The sequence below is a fragment of the Dermacentor albipictus genome, chromosome 8, assembly GCF_038994185.2.
Source record: "Dermacentor albipictus isolate Rhodes 1998 colony chromosome 8, USDA_Dalb.pri_finalv2, whole genome shotgun sequence".
Lineage (NCBI taxonomy): Eukaryota > Metazoa > Arthropoda > Arachnida > Ixodida > Ixodidae > Dermacentor > Dermacentor albipictus.
The window spans coordinates 66387597-66415244 of NC_091828.1; the positions used below are offsets into that span (position 1 = coordinate 66387597).

The following is a 27648-nucleotide window of genomic DNA, read 5'->3' on the forward strand; positions in this document are numbered from 1 at the left end:
GCAGCATGTAATGAAGCTTTGCACTTGAAGAAAATTGCGGCTTTGTACGTTGACGAAACATGTACCCATTGCATATTTGGTGCAATTGTGCTATCAAATGAATCAAGGGACAGCTAGCAGTCGCAGTGCGGCACTGAAGAGATTTGCGACTCGAAGCAACCATTGGCATCCACCAGGAGAGTTCTTTCTATCATCTCTTTCACGCCACCTTGTATTTTCATAAAACTTCTTCCACCTTGCAGTTGTCTGCCCATTAGCGTTCATCATACGAGCTGCCGGAACATTCCTGGCCATCGTGCCATATAAGACCTGTATTCACACGCTTGCTGCCACTGTCTACCAGCGCCTCTTGTTTCATTTCCAGTTACATTCTCTGCGATCAGTTCAGATATGAACCCATTGCAGAGAATGAAACATTACCTAGGTAACCACCTTCAATTTTTAACTTGTGCAACAAACCGTCACTATTGACGAAAAGCAATGGTCTTTTTTTTCACATGAGCAATCACTTCCTACGAATGCTCTGCATGACAGTGTCGACGAGGAAATCGTATGCGGCTTGATATGTTGTCCTATGTGCATCGATCTTTCATTCACGTGAACGAATGCGAGAAAGCTGAAATTAATGCGAAGAAGTCTACTAGACCTTTTGAAATAGCCGGTGTTTTCTTTAAAAAACTCACACTGGCGTAGACAGTCAATTTATTTCTTGGCGATCGTCTTTTATTAGGCAATTATCGTTACAATGTTATCGCTTGGCGCAATACGGGTGTTCATGTGTCTGACCTCTCTCGAAGGTTGTCGCCTATGTTATAGTGAGAGGAGCTTGTCTGATAAAATTGCATGCTCGACGCCAACAAGGCTGTGAATTCTCTAAATCAAACAAGTACCTGTAATTAAGCTAGAATCAATGACGAGTCATGTACAAATAACTAACGCGCTTAATCCGTAGACCAGATTTCGACGATCGACGGCTGTGCTTGCCGCTTCTGTAACCTGTCTTTGCAAGCGCAATCAAGCGGTAAAATTGTTATTCACAGTTTTGCTACATTCTAGGTACGACCAATACTCCAACGTTACAGCAACACAGCCGGAAAGCTAGACATTCACTTTATGAAGGTCAGAAATAGCTTGGTAGAAATTGTTTCACAACTAATCAGCCGAAGAATGCACATGTTCGACCAGTACCGGCAAAACAATGTTGAATTACTCTCAGCCCGCCTGCCGGCAGGGTTTAATAGAAATGCCTTCACAGACAGCTTGTGGTAAAGTGTTCATCATAACAGGTTTCTTAAGTGCCTACTTTTACCCATCTCAATTCGTAGGTTCCTACACCAAAAGGTAAGTGAACAAATTTTCGTATTAGAACTCTGCACCAAACCACGATTAGTGCAGAACTTCGTGTAACCCTCGTTCAACTTGCTGATAATTTATACTTTACTTCAAACTAAAGTTACAAGTGTCCTCCCCCCTTCCGCCTTTTTATATTTCTGCTTGGTTGCTTTAAAAAAATACGAGTGATTTCTCGCAGGAACTGTTACAAATTCTGTTTGCAGTAGCGAGACATGTACACGCAGATTAAGCGTGATGGTCCTGTAAAGTATAGGAAATAATTTAACGCGATCATCGCGCTTGCGAGGGAGCTAAGCAATCCATGCCGACTCTTTCGAGCTTAGCGTGTTGAAATATTTTATTATGTCTAGCTACGACGAAAGTTTTTAAAGGTACGACTGTACAATCCAGAACACCGCACCGCCACTTTCGCACCTCGAGAAAACTAAATTCTAAAATCTTCATGGTCAAAATGATGAACAACGCCAGCAAAGGAAAACAGGATATCTAGATAATCAATGATTGTTCATTCAGTAGTCTAGACGAAGGATACTTTAAAATTTTAATGGCAAAGTTGACAGCAAAATACAAGCTCTGTTTTGTTGTTCATATTCCGGGAACCTCGCACTTGAGTGTTTGATTAACGAGTGGGAACATCCGCACTGTTCTGTCAAACGGATATAATGTTTTTTTTTTTCGATGCGGTATTCATAGACGCGATAACGAGAAATTTACGGCAAGCAGATCCTTGCTTGCTAGATAGTAATCTTTGTACACAACAGCACGCTATATTATCAGGATAGTATGGTTGAAAAACGGTAACACCGGGGGATGATGACGGTGGTAAACAGCCGACATGGCTGGCTGCGCCGGGTTTTCCCAGCAGCCAGGCGTGGAGTCGCCGGATTCATGGGGTGTCGCTTTCCACACAAGAACTACCGCAGGCTGGCCATCGTTGTTTCCATTCCTCTTGTGGCTGTCATGGAAGTCAGCAGTAAAAGAGTTATGCCGAAGCACCAATGGGAGCCGACATTGTCTTCCCATTGTTACGAGCTGTCACAAAACATCGCTTGACAAGCTATTATTGACAACATTCAGGTAAAGATAAAAAGCGCAATACAATCACGAATGTCCACCAACTAGCCCTGTTCATTGATTAAAAAATAGAGAAAGCACCCTAGTTTTTTCCCATTTTCGTCTAGTATTTAGCGACCCTCTCCTTACGTGCGTAGGCGAAATGAATGAGGGTAGCTGTTGAAGTTCTTCTTCTTTGTTTTGTGTAGAAGTGCAGACAAAGTACGGAGGCACAGGAAGAAGCGCTTCTCGCTACTCAGATTTGCTGTTTTGGCAAACACCGTTTACGAACTAAAAGAAAAACATTCAAAAACCATGCAAGCAAGTCAGAAAGGCGCAGGAAGGAATCTAGAAGTGATATACAAAAACACAGGAAAAAATAAACAAGGAAAAAATACTGCACACCAGCCCTGCGATAAACCACCAAGACAAAAGGTGGTACACATGCTCACAGTGACCGACTCAAAATTAAATGCCATTTCTTCATCTGTTAGCATTAATTAATGCTAATATTAGCTCCAAGGATGAATTATACGCTTTGATTACTTTACATCTTCCGGTAATTGTATACATGAATGCGTATCAGCTTGAACACATTTTCGCTTTTCTGGATAACTCACCATTTCCCACTATCCCCAGTGATCAGAACCTGTTCAGCACGTGGAAGTGGCTCGCCATGTTCCTGACTTGCTGCGTCATTGGGTTCGCGACGACGCTGCTGTTTTTCACTTTCATCGGTGAGTGAATCCGGGGCACTGCAAACAAACGATACGTATAAAGGTGTATTCATAAGCAAAATTTACTCAAGAGGCATTTCGTCTGTGTCAGTCAGTTAGAAGTCTATTTCATAGCTATGGCTGCGCGCAATTGCCGCACAATCGTAGCATCTGATGACTTTCGTTCAGAATAACTCGAGGCAACCGGGACCACGGTTAGGATGCAGTCGGAAAAGCCATACTCAAGTAAACTTACATGAACCCACCCTTTCCTTCTTCACTGGTCGAGGGGGAAGAAAAAAAAGCCAGAGAAAGCATTACATGATGTCGCCAGCCATCGCAAGCCATCTCACCGTGATGTCATCCCATTCGCTTTTTTTCTTTTAAAAACATCTCCAGACAAAGACGCTACACTCGGCAGACTCGGCCTAGTGTGCGTGGTTCCCGGTATGTTTCAATTGATGCACACTTTTTCGGATGCTGTGTGCACCATCATCAATAAAAACATTTGTTGATGTTTGCAGCGTCTTTAGTGGCAGTGTGTCAGGGTATTCTCGGGCACTCTTGACTGGGTTTACCAGAGGCGGGGTCCTTTGTCCAGGGTTCCAATATATGCACGTTTCGTTCCGTTACGTTTGCGTAATCTTGATTACTTTACTGCAACGTATACTTTTATTGAGTTTGTTGCAACGTGCCAGTATGACGAACGCAACTTACTGTCCCACCCGTTGTCTTTCTCAGAGAGCGGGAACTGACCTTTAGTTATCATTATAAAGTGTTTATTTGTCAGCTTTTATTCCTAAAGGAATAAAAACTGACTCTTACGTGATCACGTTCTGGACCAACTTTTGTTCGTTTCAATTTGATTCCTCCTAGCTGTATTCTTCCTCCGCGGGTCGACATCAAAGCAGTAAGCAAGAAAATAAGCACGCTAGCCGATGTTAGATACGGTACTTTTTCCTGAGCCTCCTTCGAGTTCACCAGACCACATCGAATCGCGCCACAGCTAATTGAGGAGCGCAGAAGCACGGATAGCACATTCCCGAGGCGCGGCACGTGCAAACAAGTTGGCGTCCCCCACCTCGTAGCCGCAGGTGGAGCTATTAACTGCTTGACTCTTGCCGAAAGTGAAGCGAGAGCCTGGCACTGTTGCAGGTAAAGTGGGTCCCGAAGCAAGACGGGGGTACTGCACTGTGAAAACCTGGCAGCGTCGCGCCTATCCGCCTATTGTGACGACGCATTGCAAGTCAGCAAGGCAAGACCACAGGGAGAAGTAAGCCCTCGGACAATCGGGGACCAAGTAGCGACCCTCTCCGCCGGGTGTGACACCATCGCACGGGCACCTACCATTGGCCAAAAATGACGACACCCGAATGGGTTCGCCGATCGGCCGAAAATGGCGTCACCTGAGCGGGCTCTCCCATTGGCCGAACGTGACATGTCTTCGAGGCACCGAAGGGCTTAAAAGACACAGACCGAGAGCATTCCTTCATTGATCTCTTTCGAGCTTCTTGCCACGGGCCGCAGCGTCCGAGTTGCTGCCGGCCCGTAATGACTTCTATGACTGTTAATTTCTTGGGCGTCTCACTGTAAATAACGTAAATTAACCTCCCAAGTTTTCATCTAGACGTCCTCCTCGACTCCTACAACTTGTTGCCAGCGGTGGTATCGCCTCCGAATGCAACAGCTGGTGGCAGTGCTACGGATCAACCTTCATCGAGAGAGATCCTAAGGAACCGGGAAGAGCGAAGAAGAGAGAGCCTTCGTCGAAGGAGGTCCTTAGAAACTTGGAGTAGCGAAGAACAGCGAGCCTTCGGCCCAGGGAGTCCTGAGGAACCGGGAACAGCGGACCAATGAACCAGATGGCAGGGTGCTGCAACCGTAAGTGAGCGCGGGTTTTTTTTTCCTTTTGATTCGCCAGACTCAAATGTTGTGTGTTCATTTTGATAGTTCTAGGAATCGGGAATTGGTTGCATTGTGTGTTTGCACAAATTAATTAAGGAAAACAGTTCTAACCACCAGTCGGGGCAGCTGCCATGGATCTTAGAAGGTTGACGAGGTTAGACTTTTTGTTGGTGTGCGACGATTTGGGAGTTGAGGCGGACGAACAGATGAAATCGCCAGCTATCATAAAGGCGATTAAAGATAGTGGCAATGATGATAAAAGCATTGAGATTGCTCGGGAGGTGATACAAGAATCACGGCAGCGTGAGCGTCATGAGCGTGAGCGTGAGCGTCGTGAACGCAAGAGTGAGCGTAAGCGTCAAGAACGCGAGAATGAACGGAAGCGTGAGCTTCAAGAACTTACTCTTAGGTGTGAGGGTCAAGAACGTGAGAATGAACGTGAACGTGCGCATCAAGAACGTAAGCGTGAGCGTGAGTAAAAGTCCGCGAGAGAGAAGGCAGCACTCATCAAACAGATACAATATTGTGATCAGTTAATGGCACAGAGACAATGGCTGTCTGAGAATTCTGTAGGTAGCACAGAGCGAAAGAATGAGGAAGCATCGAGCGGATTTTGGCCAAAAGCCAACGAGAAGATTAGTGCCTGTGAGATTGGCTGCACATTCATAGGTGAATAGAAAGGACTAGCCGCTAACGATGCCTTAGTGGTAACAGAGGCCGTTAAAGGCCAGAGTGAGATCGACGAGGTGCTGTGCCAACAGAGGACTGTAGAGACAGCTAGGCCAGCTGCGAACAAATTGGCACAGTTACCGCGTGTGTGCGTTGCATCTCGTGGTATCGAGGTCGTTAGCGAAGTACAGGGTACTGTCGACCCGACAGACGCGAGCACCCATGTCAGGTCAGATCTGCATGCCGAAGTGAAGTGCCAGCTGGACGATGCAGTTGAGGGTAATCTTCAGGATTGCGAGCTGCGTAGCTCAATATAATACAACTGCATTGTTCAGGGATCGGTGCAGCTCTCCGCCAGTCTAGATAGCCTAGATAGGGATGATTCAGTTATTAATAATTCGGACTGTGCGCGTGAGACAGCGATCGATACCGACGGGCTGTGCGCCGATGCACAGCGTGAGCTGGGCAATGCAGTAGAGGGCAGTTCGCAAGAGTGCGAGTTGCATAACTAGAGTAAAGCCTGCTGCATTGTTCAAGAGTCAGTTGAGCTGTCCACCAGTCGAGGCAGGGAGAGTGTTGATATAAATGAAAATCATTCAGACTGTGCGGGTAAGAGACCGATCCGGGCCGGCGAAATGTGTACCGGCCAGCACGAGGCGCCAGAGGACGGCATAAAAGGGAATTCCAAGAGAAAGTGCCGTAGAAAGAAGCGCGGTAAAGACCGAAAGGCGGTAAATAAGGCAGCCCAGCCAAAAAGGGCGTGAGGCGCGAAAACTCAAGGCGCGAGGAAAAGAAAGGTGCGGTCGTCGTTGACGATGTTGACGCACCCAACACGTTCGAGCCACCGGTCAAAAGGTGACCGAGAAGCATGTTTTGCACGGACACGGAGAAAGGGCACGGGGCAGTTAAATTCCTCGTCGTTCCGTCGTTCTTTTCGAAGCTCAGCGTGTAGGGCGAGGGAGCTCAAGGTGGCAAGACGAGAGGAGGTGGTAGGAATTCGTGACGCGGTCAATCGAGGTCGTGATGAAAGCGGGGCGCGGGACGCAAATTGGCAGTGGACTGTAACGTCTTGGGGGAGCTGATAGTGAGTCAGCCCTTTTGTTGTTCCTCGGTAGCCAGAGTAGCTTTCAAACCACGACCCTCTCGGGTACGGCTCAAAGTATGAGTCAGTCAAAAATGCTTGGATCGGGAGGCCAGGAGAGCTTCCGTAGAAATGAAGTGTTTTGTTTTATTTTTGAGCATTGAAAAATTTTCGCGATTTGAGACTAACATTTCTTTCAATATGTGAAGGTATGAGCTTTGTTTATGTTTTAGTTTCAAAAGCTCCGAGGTTTGAAAGAGGTGTTTTATGTAAACCTGTAGTCTGACGAGATGTTCATTAATAAGTAGATAGGCGTTCTTTTTGTGTGTGTGAGTAACCTGACCGTCAAGGTTATCGTTGAGAGGCCTATCCTAACGCGCGTGTGTATTAGTTAACCTTCTTTTTTTATAAGCGTTCTTTTTATTTTCTAAGGTTAACCGCGTAGGTTTTCAGTGAGTGCATCATTTGCACTGAGAAGAACTCTTAGGTCCATTAGCGCGTGTCCTGTGCGGACGGAAGGAAGCAGATTTATGACTAGGTTGCTCGTGTGTGTTGAGGGCAGCCGTATTCTGACTTCTTTAGTGAGCCTGCGTAGAACTAGTAATTAGTAGAACCATTTTTAAGGGTTCTGCAGTGTGCCTAAGTTACGCAAGTTTGGTTGTTCTTCTTAAGTAACGTGTCCTGTATGGACTAGAAGAAGACAGGTGAGTAGCCGTAATGAAAAGTTTGCCTACGACGCAAGTACGCGTTCTGATTTGTGACCACAAGGCTAGCGCGCCTCTGATTACATACTTGTGAAGTTGACCAGACTGCTCAGTGGCACCAATACGTGCGATAAGTACGCCACTGCGATAGGTTGGAAACATGCTGTTCGTGTAGTTAGGCCACTTAAGTTATGTTCGGATGTTTTCATTGTTTGTTTGCAACGACAACGACATTTTGTTTTGCAACAGCAATGTCACTCTGGCCTTGTCGGCATTCGGGGAGAAATGGATAGCGGTTTGGAAAGGTGGTTGGAACTGTCTTGTCAAAATTGGGGAAATAAAAGATCAGGGTTCATTTTGACTCAGTAATAGCCCGGCGAGTCAGGGGTGAAGAGCCTGCGCTTACACGTGGTGCAGCGCTATGTTCTTTTCTTTGTTTGACGTACGTCCTCCAGGGCCCAGGATCCCGAAGTTCGAAAACGAGGCTCGTCACCAGTACCCTGCAGTTTCTTTCACCGTTGCGCATGGCCAGCGAATTGATTTCACCGGCCATTCCGAACTTCCGGGCCGAAGACGAGCTGTGAAATACGGGACCTTTTCCTGCGCCTCCTTCGAGTTCACCAGACCACATCGAATCGCGTCACAGCTAATTAAGGAGCGCAGAAGCACGGATACTACATTCCCGAGGTACGGCACGGGTAAACAAGTCGGCGCTCCCCAACTCGTACAGCGCAGGTGGAGCTATTCACTGCTTGACTCTTCCCGAAAGTGTAGCGAGAGCCTGGCACTGTTCCAAGTAACGTGGGTCCCGAGGCAAGACGGCTGTATTGCACCGTGAAGTCCCGACAGCGTCGTCCCCATCCGCCCATTGTGACGATAGCAGCGACCCTCTCCGTCGGGTGTGACACCATCGCACGAGTGCCTACGATTGGCCGAAAATGACGACACCTGAGCCGGCTCGCCGATTGGCCGAAAATGGCGTCACTTGAGCGTGCTCGCCCGTTGGCCGAACGTGACGTGTCTTCTAGAGACCGAAGGGCTTAAATGACACAGTCCGAGAGCATTCCTAGAGCATTACTTCATTGATCTCTTTCGAGCTTCTTACCACGGGCCGCCGCATCTGAGTTGCTGCCGACCCGTAATGACTTCTATGACTGTTAATTTCTTGGGCGTCTCACTGTAAATAATGTAAATAAACCTCCCAAGTTTTCATGCCGACGTCCTCCTCGACTCCTACCCAGACTTACGACATTCGTTGCTTGCTATACAAAGGTTTAAGCTATGCGAAATACCTGAGACACCGACGGAGTTTGCATGCACGTTTCTGGTGGCTCTAGTTGCAAAACAAAAGCGCGGAACAACGCAGGCCCTTCCCGACAAGGCCATTTGACTGCTTTTTCTAGAAGGTCTGCGCAATGGCTTTTACAAAAAGAAAACAAAGCCTGCGTGAGGAGATGGTCACGCTATCAATGGCATTTGATCACGTCGGTTCTTCTGAACTCCTGTGTTGTATAGATTTTTTTGTTGGAAGAAGCACGAAGCAGACCAGTGTATTGAATTTCGGGTTTTTAAATATGAAAACCACGATTTAATTATGAGGCACGCTGCAGTGGGGTGCTCTGGTATAATTTTGACCACCAGGTAATCTTTAACGCCCCCCTGAAGCACGGGACACGGCCGTTCATGTGTTTTGCCCCCATCGAAATGCGGCCACCGTGACCTGGATTTGATCCCGCGACCTCGTGCTTAGCAGCGCTACAGCATAGCCGCTAAGTTGCCGCGGCGAATACTGAAAAGTGCAATGAAAGAACGTCTGCCTCAAGATATGCCCGAACACTGTATGGCATTACGGATATAGCTTATAGTGTACATCGCTCCGACATTACCACATTCCTTTATTGGTCCCTTTATAGGCAACAAACCATCAACGCTGCAGTGCGCTCTCGGTACAGGTTACGCCTTACTATTGCTGCTTGATAGACACTTCGACATCTTCGAAATATTATCGATGCCGAGTTTCAAATCTCTGTTAATCTGAATAACTCTCATTAGATATTTCTGGGACAATAAATTCAAGGTACCCTACGTTATACCTCGTTGCGTTAGAAAGTGGCGGTGCACAATACTACGCTGCCTAACTAGATATTGGGAAAGAACACGCGATTTCTGTGAGCCAAATATATTAATCAGATTGCCCCACAACATAATAATAACTACACCTAAATATAAAGTGCAAAGATCCCTCAGAAACCTAGATTTACCTTCCTGCTGTACACAGGGGATGTACTATCTCTGTTTCCGCATATTTTTTTCTATGTTCTTCTACAGGATTTATTTCGTTGAATATACGTATATATCCGCATATCTGCAGTGTTTTCCATCCATGCTCTGGATACACTCTTGTTACGGTTGATTACATGTCAGTAATGTGTAAACTTTATTTGCAAATTTTCTATTTTCATGTACGAAATAGTTAAATACTGTTTTTGGTAGCCTCGGTTTATTACCTCGAAGTTGGTTTGCTAGTTTATGTGATGTTTTACATTGATGAGATGTTCTACACTCTTAAAACGGTTCACCCTTTGGGGTGTATATTTGTCCCACAACTATAATCGTCATCTGCCTTGCTAGCGTTTCCTTTCCTGAAAACTTGGCGCTCGCTACTTTCCCGTCGAGAATTCTGCGTCACACTGATAACGCGCATGCCGTTCGTGACTGGTAAGTACCGGGCTCGCCGCGTTAGAGAAAGGAAACGTGGCAAGACGGATGACAATTATCGTTGTGGGACGAGATAAGCCCCAAAGGGTGTAAATTTTTTAAGAGTGTATGCGGTCTGCCAGGCTCTGCCAGAAAAGCCCAATGATGCTTTGGCAGGCCTGCACATTGTGTCTTGTACTTTCGTTGAAAATACATTATTATTATTATTATTATTATTATTATTATTATTATTATTATTATTATTATTATTATTATTATTATTATATAAATGAGTTGTTTTGTTGAAGTACACAGGATGTCTGGAGACATTCTATATACGTAACATTAAAATATGAGCAAATTTGCTGTAGACACACGATATGCATCACATTGAAGTTAATGGTATGCAGTGTTAAGAATCAAGGATACCTGGGCAAATATGCATAACTAAGGGCACGCAAATCGTTTTCTTAGCTCTGTTTTTTATTGTGCATGTTATCGGAATTCTTATTCACTGCCATTCACACAGTTGTGAATTCTCACGTCTTGAAAAAGTAACGCTGCCGAAGAAATCTTTGCGATTATCCAGAGGCACAAAAGTGGCGCTGTGTTGGAAATTCCATAAATGTGGCTGCTCCTTTGAACAAACGAATCAAGCTGATGCAAAAGGTTTCAATTACGCCTACGTTCACGTAATTTTGTCAATGCCGGCAACCACTTAGATAGATCATTCATTTTGCACGCAGATACGAAGGACAAGGAGACCACTACATGGCTCGAACTCGAGAGCTCAACCTTGGTCGCCCCGCAAGCTGAGACTAAATATCCAAGGGTCTTGACGACGTCGACACTAAATGTTACCGACTCTGCCGCAGCCGAGAGCTTAACTTCACCACGAGGGATCTTGACGACGTCTACACTAAATGTTCCAGGCTCTGCCACAGCCGACAGCTTAACTTCGGAACTAAGCATCTTGACGACGTTCACACTAAATGTTACAGACTCAGCCCCAGCCGACAGCTTAACTTCGGAACGTGTTGATATTTTTCATTTTGAAAAGTCTCGTCGCAACAATGTTGACGAGGGATCACATTCCTACTGATTCATGGAACTTCCGATCTGACATTTTACATTACATTAGCGCAATAGAAGGACTTATTATTCTTAGGCCGATATTTGCAGCCTATTACCCTGTCCGCTCTTTTCTCTGGAATACTTTTTATGTATTGTTGCATTACGCGGTCTTTGTAACGAATATACTTCATTTCACGCTGCTTTGGAAATTGTCACATTGTCCCTACGTTTCCAATATGTTCTGCCAAATTTTATTACTTGTGTCCCTCTTTATAACACTCCAATCGCTCATAAAATATTCGAGAATTTCGTCAGAAGCCTTGTCCTTTGTGACTTGTACGTGTACTACTGTTAACTTGTTCAAGTGTTTTCACCTGCGGATAAGTTAACATTGAAATCGGAACCTAAAGCAATACAGGAAGAAATCTCCTCAAGGTTTTATCTCCCTTACTGTGTGTGTGTGTGTAGGGAAGGGGGCGTGGAGATGTCTTACATCCCTCATTCCGAGAATCCTACTTTGAAGCTTCTTTCATTTGATTACGACCCAACGAGCTCGAATGCGGAAAACACCTGGAAACGCCATTCTGTTATTGTACCACAGAAAGCTCCAAACTGAACTCGCAGTAGCAGTACTAAGCCCGTCAACAGTCGCCGTGTGGAGAGATGGAGCCACCATAGTCAGCAGAAAACGATCTTTACTGAAATCATATCCTGCAGTGAGCTGCAGGCCCTTTATCACAAGGGAAGAACAGAGAAGTCATTAAGGTGTAAGCTAGAGAAATATCCCGTGCTGAGGCTTCTTGAATATACGCGAGCAAAATGTAAAAAGTGCAGGTTTCTCTGGTCAGAAAGTTGAACATTGGTGAACTTTTTTTTCGCTGAACTCACAAGTTTCGCTAGTGGTCTGGTCGCGCAAAAAGCCAGTTGCTCCCAGGGCAGTTCAGCTGCGGGAAAGACGGTTTGATTAGTACACAGCCGTGCGGGCGCCGGAGCGTGAATCATTAGCGAGCATTCCAGCTGCATAGGCGCGCGCTTACGCCAGGTGCGCAACCAATGAGAGCCGTTTCGCTTCTGTCGGGGCGAGAAAGGGCTAGAAAGTGTACCGGGGTGCGGCGACGGCTTCATTTCTGGTCAGTTCATTTTCGGAAAGTGGATGCGATGGCCACGCGTTGTGCGTTCTGCCGAGGAACAGCCTTCTAGGAGCGGCGGCGAGAACTGGCCCGTTAAATTGCTAGCCGTCGACCGCCGATCCAGCCTTTAGAGCCGCTTGAGCCAAGGCAATCCGACAACAAGAAGAAGACCCGGAGCTGAAGGAGCGGGAGGCCGAAGTGATCCAGCACCGTTACCTATGGGTTACCAACCGTGAAGATGGTCAAGTGCACACAGGGCAAGGCTTGCTAACCCCAGTTTTTGGTAGGGGAAGGGCTGGAATTTTCGTTACACATATGTTATAGAGCAAGAAATATTCTCCATCTAGCATCGGTTTCCTATCACCCGAAAATTTTAGAAACCTAATAAAAGTAAATCTTTAAAGAAATTTACGCGCTATGACTGTGCCATATTTTTTTTAGCACTGAAAACTTCATAAACCGTATATTTCAGCAAGATTTATTTGCCAATTTATGGAAGCTATGAGCGCAGCATATACACACGGCGCCAAAAAATTTACTAGAATATGTAGGCGACCAGCAATTGTTAGGCGGCACAACGATCGCTCAATTGTAAGCTCCGCCAGTGGAATGCAGCGAAGCATATTCTTTTACTAGGGCATGCTTGGAAAATACCATTTAGAAGCTTGTGCGAAGCATGTACTGGTGTCGTATCGCGCTTTTAGGGTGATAGAAAACACCGATCGTTATTTTGGGTACCTATATTCGAGAAACAACATCCGCTTTATGGCCACCACCATAAAAAGAAAGTAGACAGGGATATCATCGTTAAGTGCTACAGAAAACAAAGGCATATGTATGCGACGGAAAACACAGTAAGTTTGAACACAACTGTTTTATTTACCTTACGTGTGTAATCTCGTGTCCGAAACGGTGCATACAAACTCGAGGTAGCGGACGAACTGAACGCTTTATTCAAGAACGCTAATTTTACCGTTTTCGCTATCAGAGCGGTTAGCCCTGTATGACACGTAGTGAGGAATCTTCTCAGTGCAGGGCACTCTTTTCGCATTAAATAAAGGTCGCTTTACTCTTGGCTTCCTTCTGTATTTGCCGTCCATGCACTTGTATCGTAGTTATCGGACGTGGTGGCTTTGCCAGAGTGTAGGTGCTGCGTCTTCGGAATCCATGATGCGTGTTTCTTCAAAGTAGCCCGAAACTGAGTTGTTGGTGTAGCGCCAAATGCACAGAAAGCAACAAGGGCGTTATAGATTACCTAAACTCGATAGTTCTCTGCGATCGTTAATAGGCTTGCCGTGTCTCAGCACTTGTGCGCGCTGCCCTATTGCTCCCTCGATTCTCTTCTTACTCTCTTTTTACCATTATATCCTCTTCCTCCATTGAAGGGTACCAAATCGGACGTGCGCCCGCAATCCAGTCATTACCCCAGCGTTATGCGACACCTTCATTGCAATGCGAAATCTTGTTGTTTTTGTCAAAGCTTCGCCTTAGTGTGAAACGGAGCTTTTTTTTGTTGTTGTTGTTTCAGACATTGATATTTCGAGATATTCACATTGCTTCTCCATGCGCAGCCAGTTCTCCTAGTGGGCACGTGGCATGCGTTTGAACGTCAGCATGAATGTCAGCACTTCCGTGACAAAGAAGAAAAAGAAGCGGTCTTCTAGTTTCCCGGTTGTCGCACTAAAATGGGTAAGGCTCTCGGTATTCTTCACCCCTTTGTAAATATAATCGAGTTCTATTTTTCTTGAGCTGACAATTATGTGGCTCAGCTATTCGAATCAATACCTGTATTGATGAGCAAGTTTGAATGTTACCATAGGTATCTAGCGGTTGTTTTGTTACCTTAGTCATCTTCGAGGGAAATACTTTCACAAAATGTGTCCGAACCCTCCTTTAGCATGACTCATCGTTGAAGAGGAGAAATGTGAGCATTGCCATTTGTTGGGTGTCTTAGCAAACTGAAAGCATATTTAGCGCCAGCAAACAAGGACGGAAGGGAGACGACGCATTGTGACGCTGCATCGTGCACAGCGCATTGTGGTGTCGTCTCCCTTCCGTCCTTGTGTGCTGACGCTAAATATGCTTTCAGAGAAATGTGAGTTATTTTGCATGTATTTATACAGCGAATAAAAAACAGGTAGCTTTTTCTAAGGCTATCCTGCCCTGAACGCCGCGAGCACGACGTTTTGCGTTTCCCACTCGAGGTTATGTTCAAGAACGCTATACTGTCACAAATTTTTTCTTTATTTAAGCGGTTCCAGTAGCTTTTATTTTTCTTTGGTTGCTGTTATTGTATTTTTTGCTGTTGATGTACAGGGTTGCTTGCGTAATATTAGTTCACAAGTTTTTCAGATTCTCTCAGGCATTATGCACTATAAATTAAGGAGGTATACAACCGTAAGCGTCACGAGTGTTCTACCAGTAGTACGCCTGTATTTTGACCGCAAGAAGCCCAGCATATACTTTACGATGCAATATTAGATATCTCAAAATTCAAACTTAAGCGCGATAATCCCAGCGCAAATTTGTAGAAGCATTATGGCACCATGAAACGAGATTTACAACTGGTATTTGGTCCAGCAAACCAATTACCTTTAGTTAATCTGACAAACAATTTTTTACCCGAGAAAGATTTGAATTTATTATTTTTTTATGCCTCGTTGGGTTTATCTTGAAGGAGGGAAGAATTTGTACGAAAAGCTAAGGAAATTGCGTACAAGCCAGCCGTTCTCTCTTTCAAACCTTCCAGCTGAAGCGCAGAGCTTTAGGAAAAAAACATGAGGGCATACAAACTGCCGTATCAGTTTTTTCAGGAAACAAAGATTTTGCTTTCCTTTTGTGAGAACCGGACTCACATGTTCTAAAACTCCTTCTTTCAGTAGCGGAACTCAGTGAGCTCTACCATGCATCGTTGCGTAAGTGATCACCTGTCATTCGAGTTCTCCATGACGTGGACTATATACCCATTTTATGAACTTAGTCGAGTTTACTTTCACTCCGACGTGATTGTAAGCAAATGCGTGTGAAACGATTTTGATGACTGATGAAATAGAATACCACTCGTCACCCTTACGTTCTTGTCGTATTAATTTCTATCGCATCGGCTGCGTGAACTGGACACACGCCGCCACACTAAGGATTTTCTTTGGTGATAACGTCATGCTAAACTTAAGTCACCCCAAACGTAATCGACTGAAAATTTAAGCCCTAGTATAGTGTGTGCCTCGTCGCAGTTATCAGAAGGAAATACATCATAATATCAGAAATGAAAAAACTGCACGAGGTAAGCAGCACTTTCGCCATGCTTTTTAATGCAGAGGAAAAATATTGCACAGTTTATGTTGAGGCCATGGCACTACAGTAACGTTTCAGTTCACTGGAGTTGTTGAAGAAGTCTTATAAGTGAAGTACGAGTACATGTAGTTTATTACTCAATTTTTTTCACGCACACGAACTTCCAGCTTGACAGGTAGACCACATGATAAAGTATTCATCGAAGCTATCAAGGAGCACATTCATAAGTTGTCGTTTGCTCCAATGAAATTGAAGTTGTGTACAGGAGGATAGATAGATTATGCGCATCCCACGCACTGTCAGAAACGATGTTGCACGAAGCAGTTTGCATGTAGCTCGTTATCACGCATGGTTAACGGTTGTTCAAAAGGTCAGCAGATAAACCAACGTCTTACCAGGTGACCGTGTGTGTGTGTGTATGTGTGTGTGTGTGTGTGTGTGTGTGTGTTTTTTTTTTATATGAAGTTTTACGTGCCAAAACCACTTTCTGATTATGAGGCACGCCGTAGTGGGGCACTCCGGAAATTTTGACCACCTGGGGTTCTTTAACGTGCACCTAAATCTAAGTACACGGGTATTTTCGCATTTCGCCCCCATCGAAATGCGGCCGCCGTGGCCGGGATTCGATCCCGCGACCTCGTGCTCAGCAGCCTAACACCATAGCCATGTGTGTGTGTGTGTGTGTGTGTGTGTGTGCGTGTGTGTGTGTGTTTGTGTGTGTGTGTGTTTTTCTCTCGGAAGTACTACCACACATTTGCCCATCTTTCTTGATATATGTGCATATTTTGCTTACGTTTTGCTGCCCACGTGATGTCGAGGTAATAATAACGCGGCACAGCTCGCGGCAAATCTTGTTTGAGATGTACCACCTGGAAACAACTCATATCAGCTTTGAGAGGTACAAGTTCAATAGTCCAAATGGACTGCGCGGTATCACAATCATTCGCGCGCTAAGGAGGTCACGTGGGCTCACGAGGTTTCTTGCGCAATACCGGCCGTAGCTGCGCATGGCTTTCCACGCTGCTCAGTGCGCGCACCACCCCCGTCATATCTTGGAGTTATTCTAATGCAAGAAATGGGCGAGCCACCATGGCTCGCGGCTGCATATGCGCTGTCTTTCCACATGCCTACTGTGTGAAGTCGCGGAACCTCAAGTTTAGGAGACGCGTTGAGGCAAGAGGCCGCAGAAGCGTTCCCTTCCCTCTGTTTGCGGTATTCATCATGCCAGCATTGTGACCGGTAGTATTTGCGATCACCGAGTGAAATATGCTTATGCCTGCCTGTGTGAACGTGGTAGCATATTTGTTAAATAGCTAAGTTAAATTTACTGCAACTGATACGGCCTACTGAGCTATGGTACCTGCTTCTTGTGTGTCTCATACATTGCTATCGATATCATTGCATCGCCTTTCAAGCGAAACTTATTGGTGTGACAAAGGATGGAGATGAGCACTACTACAGCTAATATATGTGCACTTTGCACAGCTGCTTTCGCTTTCTGGCGACCTTTTTTTATCGTACCAATAGTCAGCATCATTTTGAAAACCTTGTTCTCATAGCCACCCAAGTTGGCGCCGTCCATCAACCGAAAATAAAATTCTCTGTAAGTGAATTGAATGCAGTCGGCCGACGCCTAATTTTGTATTTAAGCTGAACACGCACATGAAAAGTACACACTAGATATGCGAGCTCTTGCATGCAAGCAGCTCATTTTATCGCGATGACAAAACGGGGCAGCTTCACCCGAAGATGGAACAAAGTAATGTAACGCTGGTCGCTCTTTGTATCTTGAAGCTTGACGCGGTAGCCACATTGTCAGGAACAGGATACTGCTTGGGTGATTGGCGCCAACAGTTGATGTGGAGTCTCTTCATTAGCGAGTACGGCTATGCCTCCAGTTATAACGCCTCGAGCAATTTGCATTGCGGTCATGCCAGGTATGGCGACGGGTACTTTATTTTTTTAAATCAAATGGTGGGTTCAATGGCGCATGTTTTACCCTGTTAGCTGTTTCTTCGAGATTTGTCGAGCAAATGTAGTTATTTAAGGCGATATATTCACATCCTACTCTATTTCTTTTTCATACAGGGGCCATTTCTCCGGACAAACCCTTGCCAGGTAAGTAAACTTGATACCCATCGAGTTGTCTTAGTGACTAGTTCTATACTGCTGAGAACGACGTTGTATGCTTCACTCCTGCTAGCGGCGGCCACATTGTCATTTCAGCGAAAAATACAAAAGCATTCTTGTGCTTTGATGTTTGTGGACTTTAAGATACCACCCCTAATCATTGTTTATGAGCGGCGCTATATTTTGGAAATAGCTTTGAAAAAGTTCTCATGTTTCACGTTACAAGAGCCGAAAGAACAAAACTTGTCGTTCCTAAGTGCTTTTCAGCCATTGCACGACCCGTTTCATTATTTGCATGTCTAGCTTTTATAGTGGGTGGCATCTTATCTTACGAACATTTCTAGAATAAAATGTTCTTGTAAATACTGCCCTTAACGTTTTTTTTCTGGAAAATATAAAGTGCCACATTTAAGACATATCCCCGCAGCCTTGTTTATACGCCTAGTACAGCTACTGCAATTTTTTTAAGCACAAAGGATGTAGCACTTTATAAAACCATTTTCTCCCCATGGACATGTTGTCGCAAGGCTGTGATTGCCGTAAGATGGCCTTTTGAAGACGTGACCAAAATTGATTACATTGTACGGATCTCGTGACGATGCCCCAATTTTGATATCTTTGCTGTTAAAAGGGTCTTCAGTATCAACTACCACCGGAATCGCCGCCAACGTTAATAAGCGCGAGGGGAAAGTGCCCTCAAGAACACTGGCTGTAAATTAGCCGACCTTGAATACTGCTTGTGCTCGCGTCCTCTTCCAACAGACGAAAGCGGCTACTGGGACGAGCCTCCGACACCCCGCATCCCGTTTCCCTACCGCATTGTGTACACGGAAAAAACGCGGCCACTACGCCCGTCGGACTTCCCCGTCAAGAGCTCAGCCAGTGAGTCTAACCGCTATCAACCACACGTACGACGTCACTGAACCACTAAACACCTGTGCCTAGATGCTCTTTAAAAACCAAGGCGGTCGGATGCTCACCTACTTCGTATATAAAGGCTCATGAAATAGAAGCACGAAGTCAGTTCAGATTGATAAGTATGCTTTGAAACCTCTATTTTCGTTATTGCGCGGAAACAAGTTAAAATAAAGACCAATCTTGACATTTCTTTGTTTTTAACTTGAGGTGCAAGCCCCGCCGCTGGTGCGTTCGTGTTACGTCACGGATTTCAGAGTATTGATTTGCCTTTCGCAAATCGGAGAATGATTAAGAAACCTGCCAAGTTCAATGTTTAGCTTGATTAAAGTATGATACAATAGGTACCCTCTTCCAGAGGGCCTTTAGTGTGTTTTGTATAAATGAAAAATACATAAATCTTCGGGCTGATAGAAAAATTGACGGGGCCTGAGCAAGCGCCCCCACAATCCGTGGTATCACGGCAAGTTCGTGCGAAAACTTCAAGATGGAGTCGACGCCAGCTTTTCGTTTTTGCGCCTGTTATCACTCATGACGCCCCTTCTCGCGCTACGAGTGCCTTTTTTTGGTTGGGTTGGGTGCTTTGCTGATACAACTGAATTTTTCTTGTTTTTGTTTACTGGCCCTATAACTTACTTTTTTGAGCGTCCGAGTGCGTTCTCTCAGGGGTGTATCGCACACTCAGAGCTCAAATAACAGGCACATACTCCATCGGAGTTCATGAAGAATGTCGGAAATGCAGCGAATGGGATAAGCCATCTTTGATTCCGGGGACAAATGTGTTAGCTCGCAGCTGCTCACACAATAGTAGGTCGCACACGGTAAACGTAGCGAGAATGAGTGTCCTTGCACCGTGTATGTGCCGGTAGTTATAAATGGGCATACAGTGTTTCAGAAAATCTTGTTCTTGGCGTCGTTTGTTGTAGGTGTAGGGCATGGTTGCCCTTGAAGAAACGTAAATGAAGATACAACCACGAAGAAAACAATAACTATGACAAGGGTGGTCCTTCCAAATGATTTAACTTGCGGCTCAGACCGATCAATAAACATTCACTTAGTCTCATACACAGAAGGTATCAATCAATTCTAAGAGATTACCAGCACGCGATAAATGTAATCTTCTGGGTGCTGTTCTATAGACGGAATTCGAGCACTGCATGGGCCTTGGGCTACCCGAAAGCCCGAGACAGATCGTCCGAAAGCGTTTTTTGGTGGGCTCGGGTTAGGCTAGGGCTTGAACCCACGGGCCTGGGCCGGACTCGGGCCCACTCAATAAATGGCTTAAAATGCGCCTTCGAACACACGTGAACATTACGCATTGCATGGTTCAACGCATTCTGTGCCAATCTGAAGCTACGCGTGGGAAGAGCGTGGCTCTTAGCATACCCTAGCAAAGACAAAAGCAGACCGTCCTAATTTTCTTTTTCTTTTCCACCAAAACAAACTTTGCTTGCACCTAAGGAAAAGTGTATTGCGCAGAAAGAAGTGCTCTTCAAGCCATTTCCATGTTACCGCTTTTGCCATTGCACTTACTACAACTCTCGATACTATGAAATTAAGGAGATTAGAATAGAGGCCCCAAATGTTTGGGGCACCTAGCCATATACAGTAACCCTAGGAGCCCCGAATGGCTTTGAGGTTGTCAGCATTGGGCCACGCAGAAGTGAAGTTCTGTAGAATGAGGCTTCGCTATGCCTTTGCGTTTGCGGATAGCGTCTTCCACCTTCAGCGCCACTACGACGTCGAAAAAAGCTATAAACAATAATAAGCAAATTTATCATTTTCTGATAAGAAGGGTGACTTTGATATTTCGTGTTTTCGCGTTTACCTACGATTTATAGGTTATTCTATCAGCAGCAAGCAATTTTTGCTCTTAGTTTTCAGCAACCAAACTTTACGTGCCTTCATCGTTAACCATGTTGATCCACATGTGTTAAGCCTAGGAGTCATTAAGTGGAGAATCGAATTCGGAATCACCGCTGCCTAAAGAATCAATCTTTGTTAAGTCTGTTGAGAGAAAGCGATTGCCGCAGTCACTTCTGCTAGATTATGAAGTTCACGCGTCACCATGAATCTAGCCCAATTTTCCTGGTGTTAACCGCGCAAAACTTCAACCGACAAGCCCAAGCTGGTATTCCAGCAAAATACGTAACCCAATTTGTTGCTAGGTGCGAGCCGTCGCTTCGATGGGTGCCGTCATGTTTGTTGAGGCAAAGTTTAGGGGCAGCCTAAGGGGCTCCTGTTGCATCAGTGAAATAGTGTGCCCGACGCAAATCCCAAGCACAGTTTGCGCCTCGCGCATCCGCAGTGGGTTCGATGCTATTTCTTTGGGACCCCAGTCCAACACACTGTTATTTTACAAACGCAAGGAGTGTATCTGTCTATTTCTGTGTTTATTTTGGGGTGTAGTTATATAAATATATATATATACAAATATATATTCCTCCACTCCTGCCGCTTTTCCCCGTTTCATGCCTTGCAAGGCCTTTCTGACCACATCTGTAGTTGTAGGAGTTTCTGTATGCTGTTCCTTACTGTTCTGAATAGAGCGCTATCATATATATATATATATATATATATATATATATATATATATATATATATATATATATATATATATATATGATAGCACTCTGACAAACTGCCAGAAACTGGAAGAATGCAAACATTATCCTAATCCACAAAAAAAGGCGACGTCAAAGAACTAAAAAATTATAGGCACATTGGCTTACTCCCAGTATTATATTAAGTATTTACAAAAATAATATCCAATAGAATAAGGACAACACTGGAGTTTAGTCAACCAAGGCAGCAGGCTGGCTTCAGGACAGGTTACTCTTCAATGAATCACATTCATGTAATTACCCAGGTTATCGAGAAATCCGCAGAGTACAATAAACCTCTCTATGTGACTTTCATAGATTACGAAAAAGCATTTGATTCAGTAGAGATACCAGCAGCTGTAGAGGTATTGAGTAATCAAGGAGTACAGACCACTTACGTAAGTACCCTTTAAAATATCTATAGAGATTCCTCAGGCACCTTAATTCTACACATGAAAAATAGAAAGACACCTCTAAAGAAAGGGGTCAGACAAGGAGACGCAATCTCTCCAATGCTATTCAGTGCGTGCTTAGAAGTATTCAAGCTATTAAATTGGGAAGGCTTAGGAGTAAAGATCGACGCCGAATACCTCAACAACCTTCGGTTTGCCGATGACATTGTTCTATTCAGCAACAATTCAGACGAGTTACAACAAATGATTGAGGACCTCAACAGGGAGAGTGTAAGAGTGGGACTGAAGATTAACATGCAGAAGACAAAGATAATGATAAATAACCTGGCAAGGGAACAAGAGTTCAAGATCGCAAGTAAGCCTCTAGAGTCTGTGGAGGAGTACGTTTCAACTAATCACAAAGAACCCTGACCATGAGAAGGAAATTCACAGAAGAATAAAAATCAGTTGGAACACTTACGAAAGGCACTGCGAGCTCTTGACTGGGAGCTTACCGTAATCATTAAAAGGGAAAGTATACAATCAGTGCATTTTACCGGGGCTGACATATGGCGTAGAGAGTTGGAGACTGACAAAGAAGCTTGAGAACAAGTTAAGGACCGTGCAAAGAGCGATGGAACGAAGAATGCTAGGCATAACTTTAAGAGACAGAAAGAGAGCAGTTTGGATCAGAGAGCAAACGGGCAAAGATGATATTCTAATCGACATTAAGAGAAAAAAATGACGCAGGGCAGGTCATGTAATGCGCAGACTAGATAACCGTTGAACCATTAGGTACCAACTTCCAGTAGGCTTCCAACTCGTTCCAATTTAGATTCGTTGTCCAAACTCGACATTATGCTGTCGCGGCAACTCTTTTGTAGTGTGTTACGCAAACTACTCATAGCAATTCGTCTCAACAACTTTTGAGTGAGCAGACGGATACGGTAACACCACCTTTTTACTACTAGGGGTAAAGCATCAGCACACATAGCCGTCGTCACCAATGGTAATTAACTATATAAAAACCTAATCTACCATTTACTGGGCAGTTCATGTGTAAAGCAAAGGGCACCCTAGCAGGCTTTGTCACTTGACTGATGGCTATCGCACTGATACAGAAGGAAGTAAATTTCCTATCGCACTGGCGGTAGCTACTTGGTCTATCTTACAATCAATGTTGTTTTTAGTGTTGTTTGGCTCTTGACCTAGGCAACCTCGCCTGGGTTGCCTGGGAGAAGGATTTTTTTTTCATTAAAGCACAATTATTATATGAACACAACAATAAACCCCGGCCCTCAGTCCCCAGCAGCTGCAAAGCAACTGACCACGGCGGCGGTCAGACCTGCAACGCAGCAGAGGGTGCTAAGAATCACTGGCTCCGGACAGGCCGCCATTGGAATATGAACCTGGCAACGTTTAACGCTAGAACGTTATCTAGTGAGGCGAGTCTAGCAGTGTAATGGAGGAATTAGAGGGTAGTAAATGGGATATAATAGGGCTCAGTTTGGTTAGGAGGACAAAAGAAGCATATATAGTGCTAAGAAGCGGGCACGTGTTGTGCTACCGGGGCTTAGCGGAGAGACGATTACTCGGAGTTGGATTCCTGATTAATAAGAATATAGCTGGTAACATACACGAATTCTATAGCATTAACGAGAGGGTAGCAGGTCTGGTGATGAAACTTAATAAGAGGTACAAATTGAAAGTGGTACAAGTCTAGGCCCCTACATGTCGTCATGATGACCAGGAAGTCGAAAGCTTTTAAGAAGACGTGGAATCGGCGATGGGTAATGTAAAAACAAAATACACTATACTGATGGCCGACTTCAATGCCAGGGTAGGCAAGAAGCAGGCTGGAGACTAGTCAGTGGGGGAATATGGCATAGGCTCTAGGAATAGCAGAGGAGAGTTATTAGTGGAGTTTGCAGAACAGAATAATGTGCGGATAATGAATACCTTCTTCCTCAAGCACGATAGCCGAAAGTGGACGTGGAGGAGCCCGAACGGCGAGACTGGAAATGAAATAGACTTCATACTCTGCGCTAACCCTGGCATCATACAACATGTGGACGTGCTCGGCAATGTGCGCTGCAGTGACCACAGGATGGTAAGAACTCGGATTAGCCTAGACCTGAGGAGGGAACGGAAGAAACTAGTACATAAGAAGCCGATTAATGAGTTAGCGGTAAGAGGGAAAATAGAAGAATTCCAGATCAAGCTACAGAACAGGTATTCGGCTTTAGCTCAGGAAGAGGACCTTAGTGTTGAAACAATGAACGACAATCTTGTGGGCATCATTAACGAGTGTGCAATGGAAGTCGGTGGTATCTCCATTAGGCAGGATACCAGCAAGCTATCGCAGGAGACGAAAGATCTGATCAAGAAACGCCAATGTATGAAAGCCTCTAACCCTACAGCGAGAATAGAACCGACAGAACTTTCGAAGTTAATCAACAAGCGTAAGACAGCTGACATAAGGAAGTATAATATGGATAGAATTGAACATGCTGTCAGGAACGGAGGAAGCCTAACAACAGTGAAGAAGAAACTAGGAATCGGCAAGAATCATATTTATGCGTTAAGAGACAAAGCCGGCAATATCATTAGTAATATGGATGAGATAGTTCAAGTGGCTGAGGAGTTCTATAGAAATTTATACAGTACCAGTGGCACCCACGACGATAATGGAAGGGGAAATAGTCTAGAGGAATTCGAAATCCCTAAGGTGACGCCGGAAGAAGTAAAGAAAGCCTTGGGAGATATGCAAAGGGGAAGGCAGCTGGGGAGAATCAGGTAACAGCAGATTTGTTGAAGGATGATGGAAAGATTGTTCTAGAGAAACTGGCCACCCTGTATACGCAATGCCTCATGACCTCGAGCGTACCGGAATCTTGGAAGAACGCTAACATAATCCTAATTCATATGACAGGAGACGTCAAAGACTTGAAAAATTATAGACCGATCAGCTTACTGTCCGTTGCTTACAAACTATTTACTAAGGTAATCGCAAATAGAATCAGGAACACCTTAGACTTCTGTCAAGCAAAGGACCAGGCAGAATACCGTAAAGGCTACTCAACAATAGATCATATTCACACTATCAATCAGGTGATAGAGAAACCTGCGGAATATAACCAACCCTTATATATAGCTTTCATTGATTACGAGAAAGCATTTGAATCTGTCGAAACCTCAGCAGTCATGGAGGCATTACGGAATCAGGGTGTAGACGAGCCGTATGTAAAAATAGTGGAAGATATCTATAGCGGCTCCACAGCCACCGTAGTCCTCCATAAAGCAAGCAACAAAATCTCAATAAAGAAAGGCGTCAGGCAGGTAGATACGATCTCTCCAATGCTATTCACAGCATGTTTGCAGGAGGTATTCAGAGACCTGGATTGGGAAGAATTGAGGATAAAAGTTAATGGAGAGTACCTTAGTAACTTGCGATTCGCTGATGATATTGCCTTGCTTAGTAACTCAGGGGACCAATTGCAATGCATGCTCACTGACCTGGAGAGGCAAAGCAGAAGAGTGGGTCTAAAAATTAATCTGCAGAAAACTAAAGTAATGTTTAACAATCTCGGAAGAGAACAGCAATTTACAATAGGCAGCGAGGCACTGGAAGTCGTAAGGGAATACACCTACTTGGGGCAGGTAGTGATGGCGGATCCGGATCATGAGACGGAAATAATCAGGAGAATAAGAATGGGCTGGCGTGCGTTTGGCAGGCATTCTCAGATCATGAACAGCAGGTTACCATTATCCCTCAAGAGAAAAGTATATAATAGCTGTGTCTTACCAGTACTCATCTACGGGGCAGAAACCTGGAGGCTTACGAAAAGAGTTCTACTCAAATTGAGGACGACGCAACGAGCTATGGAAAGAAGAATGATAGGTGTAACATTAAGGGATAAGAAAAGAGCAGATTGGGTCAGGGAACAAACGCGAGTTAATGACATCTTAGTTGAAATCAAGAAAAAGAAATGGGCATGGGCAGGCTTTGTAATGAGGAGGGAAGAGAGCCGATGGTCATTAAGGGTTACGGACTGGATCCCAAGGGAAGAGAAGCGTAGCAGGGGCGGCAGAAAGTTAGGTGGGCGGATGAGATTAAGGAGTTTGCAGGGACGGCGTGGCCACAATTAGTACATGACCGGGGTTGTTGGAGAAATATGGAAGAGGCCTTTGCCCTGCAGTGGGCGTAACCAGGCTGATGATGATGATGATGATGATGATGATGATGATGATTAGTCCAGTCGTTCTGCATACAATCTGTCTGCTCGGTTCTTCATTTTCTGACCCGTTTAAGTCGCAAGAATATGTACCAATAGACCCAGAACCCAATTCTTCTACGTCAGGCACTTCTGAGGAAAATGAAACTCTAAAGGACTAATATTCGAAGTACACAGAGCTTGTTATGCTACACAATTAAAAAGCTTGCTTTTTTTCTGAACTAACGGGAATGTTCAAAAGCTCTATGCCTACGCTTCATGTACAGTTCGTATGCGGACCATGTCGAGTGGAGACGTCACTCCTTGTTGTTGTGGCTCTTATAGCACTCCCTGTGTTACACGTTTTAGATAGCCAATTCACCGCATTTCGCACTGTAAGAACCTCTGAAAATGAGAGCTACTGCTAAATTGTTCTACTAAGCGTGACTAGCGTTCCATGGTCATTGGCTGAGTGGTATGCACTGTTTTCAAAAAGATGAACTTGTTGTTGGAGCATGCGCACTGCAACTGTCTGAGACGCATGCAGTTGTACATGCGCATGAATGTAGTTGTCACCTGTTCTCACACTGCATTTCCTAATGCAGATTCTGCTCGACGCGAGACGGGCAGCTCATCAGAAGGCACCTCGACAGACACGGACGACGATTCAAGCGTCGTGTGAGTGACGAGCACACAACTGAGACTGATTATCCCAATAGAAACACATAACGGCCACTAAAAAAACGCGCGCAGGGAGAGAAAATTTCACGACTACAGTGCGTGTCCCTTCATGGCGTCCCCTTTTCTGCATTTATCTCCTTACGACCACGTTTGTCTCCGCATGGTGCCGCTTTAGCAGCCCTTCTGTCCTTCAGCTGGTGTTCACGAGAATATCAACTAGTGCTAACTGCAATAGGTCAACGACTAGCGATGATGAATTCTATATCTTCAAATGCCTAAGCGTTTCTGCGCCTACCCAACAAGAAAGCCCGTCCGACCATCCATCCGTCCGTCTGTCACATAAAACAAATCGCTCTAAAGAAATTCATCTAAGAAACAGAATAAATTCGGAAGGAAAGACGTTGGCGAACATCAAGGAACAGTCAGTGAGTTCATAAGGATGATAAGGAGTGATGAGGGCGTTAAATGGTTCTTATCAGGGTTAAATTGATTAACAGGGATTGAGAAGGGTGGGATCAAGTGCGATGAGATTGAAAAGGGTTGACAAGAGTTTATAAGTCTCGAATCATGCCAGATGAGGTTGATAAGGACAGGGAAGGATTAATCATGGTCGGATGTGGTCGGATAATGTTGATGACAGCCCAAAATGGTTGAGAAGTTTTTCATAGAGAATTTCATACCATTGATAAGGATACTGGGTTGCATGGAGATAAGTTGCGCAATGCTTATACATAGTCAGACAACTTTCAGAGGAGTTTCTGCATGATATTTTTCTTCATACCGTGGTTCCTGCGGCCATAATCACGCCTGTTATTATTATAGCGAACAATCGAAGCTTTAGTAAAAAATGGTTTCTTTGGAGAACATTCCTGTAATGCTGACTGCATACTAATGAAGTCGCTAGTCAGTCGGATTTGTCAATTCAGAGCTTTCCCCGTGCGCATTTCAATGGTGAAGTTGTGTGCCTTTTGCACTGGAAGCAACATGGACGGCAACCGCCCTACTGCAGAATTTACAAAGTCAGGGCTTCTGACGAG

The 27648-nt window shown here is 44.8% G+C and overlaps 2 protein-coding genes and 1 long non-coding RNA gene across 9 annotated transcripts in view; 2 read left to right on the plus strand and 1 right to left on the minus strand.

The window, feature by feature from the left end:
• The window catches only part of LOC135914292 (uncharacterized), a 29586-nt gene extending 18125 nt beyond the window's left edge, over positions 1–11461 (plus strand). For 3 of the 4 annotated variants that reach the window (XM_065447075.1, XM_065447074.1, XM_065447076.1), the window contains 3 exons: positions 1326–1341; positions 3046–3143; positions 10925–11461. In XM_065447075.1, coding sequence (XP_065303147.1) covers positions 1326–1341; positions 3046–3143; positions 10925–11280 — 470 coding nt within the window. In that variant the 3' untranslated portion in view covers positions 11281–11461. Of the gene's footprint in view, positions 1–1325; positions 1342–3045; positions 3144–4277; positions 4954–10924 lie in introns of those variants that run through there. The other variant, XM_070523539.1, reaches the window with a different exon arrangement.
• LOC135914272 (uncharacterized) overlaps positions 1–27648 on the plus strand; it is a 106522-nt gene that overhangs the window by 71603 nt on the left and 7271 nt on the right. The window contains exons 2-6 of one of the 4 annotated variants that reach the window (XM_065447051.1): positions 13954–14071; positions 15262–15297; positions 17765–17794; positions 18569–18688; positions 26536–26608. In XM_065447051.1, coding sequence (XP_065303123.1) covers positions 14068–14071; positions 15262–15297; positions 17765–17794; positions 18569–18688; positions 26536–26608 — 263 coding nt within the window. In that variant the 5' untranslated portion in view covers positions 13954–14067. The remainder of the gene's footprint in view (positions 1–13953; positions 14072–15261; positions 15298–17764; positions 17795–18568; positions 18689–26535; positions 26609–27648) is intronic. The other 3 variants (XM_065447052.1, XM_065447055.1, XM_065447054.2) reach the window with 3 other exon arrangements.
• On the minus strand, positions 1878–12245 carry LOC135914293 (uncharacterized). Its single transcript, XR_010568269.1, has 3 exons — positions 12141–12245; positions 3027–3161; positions 1878–2308 (listed from the first exon to the last, which is right to left on the minus strand). It is a non-coding gene; the product is annotated as an uncharacterized lncRNA (long non-coding RNA).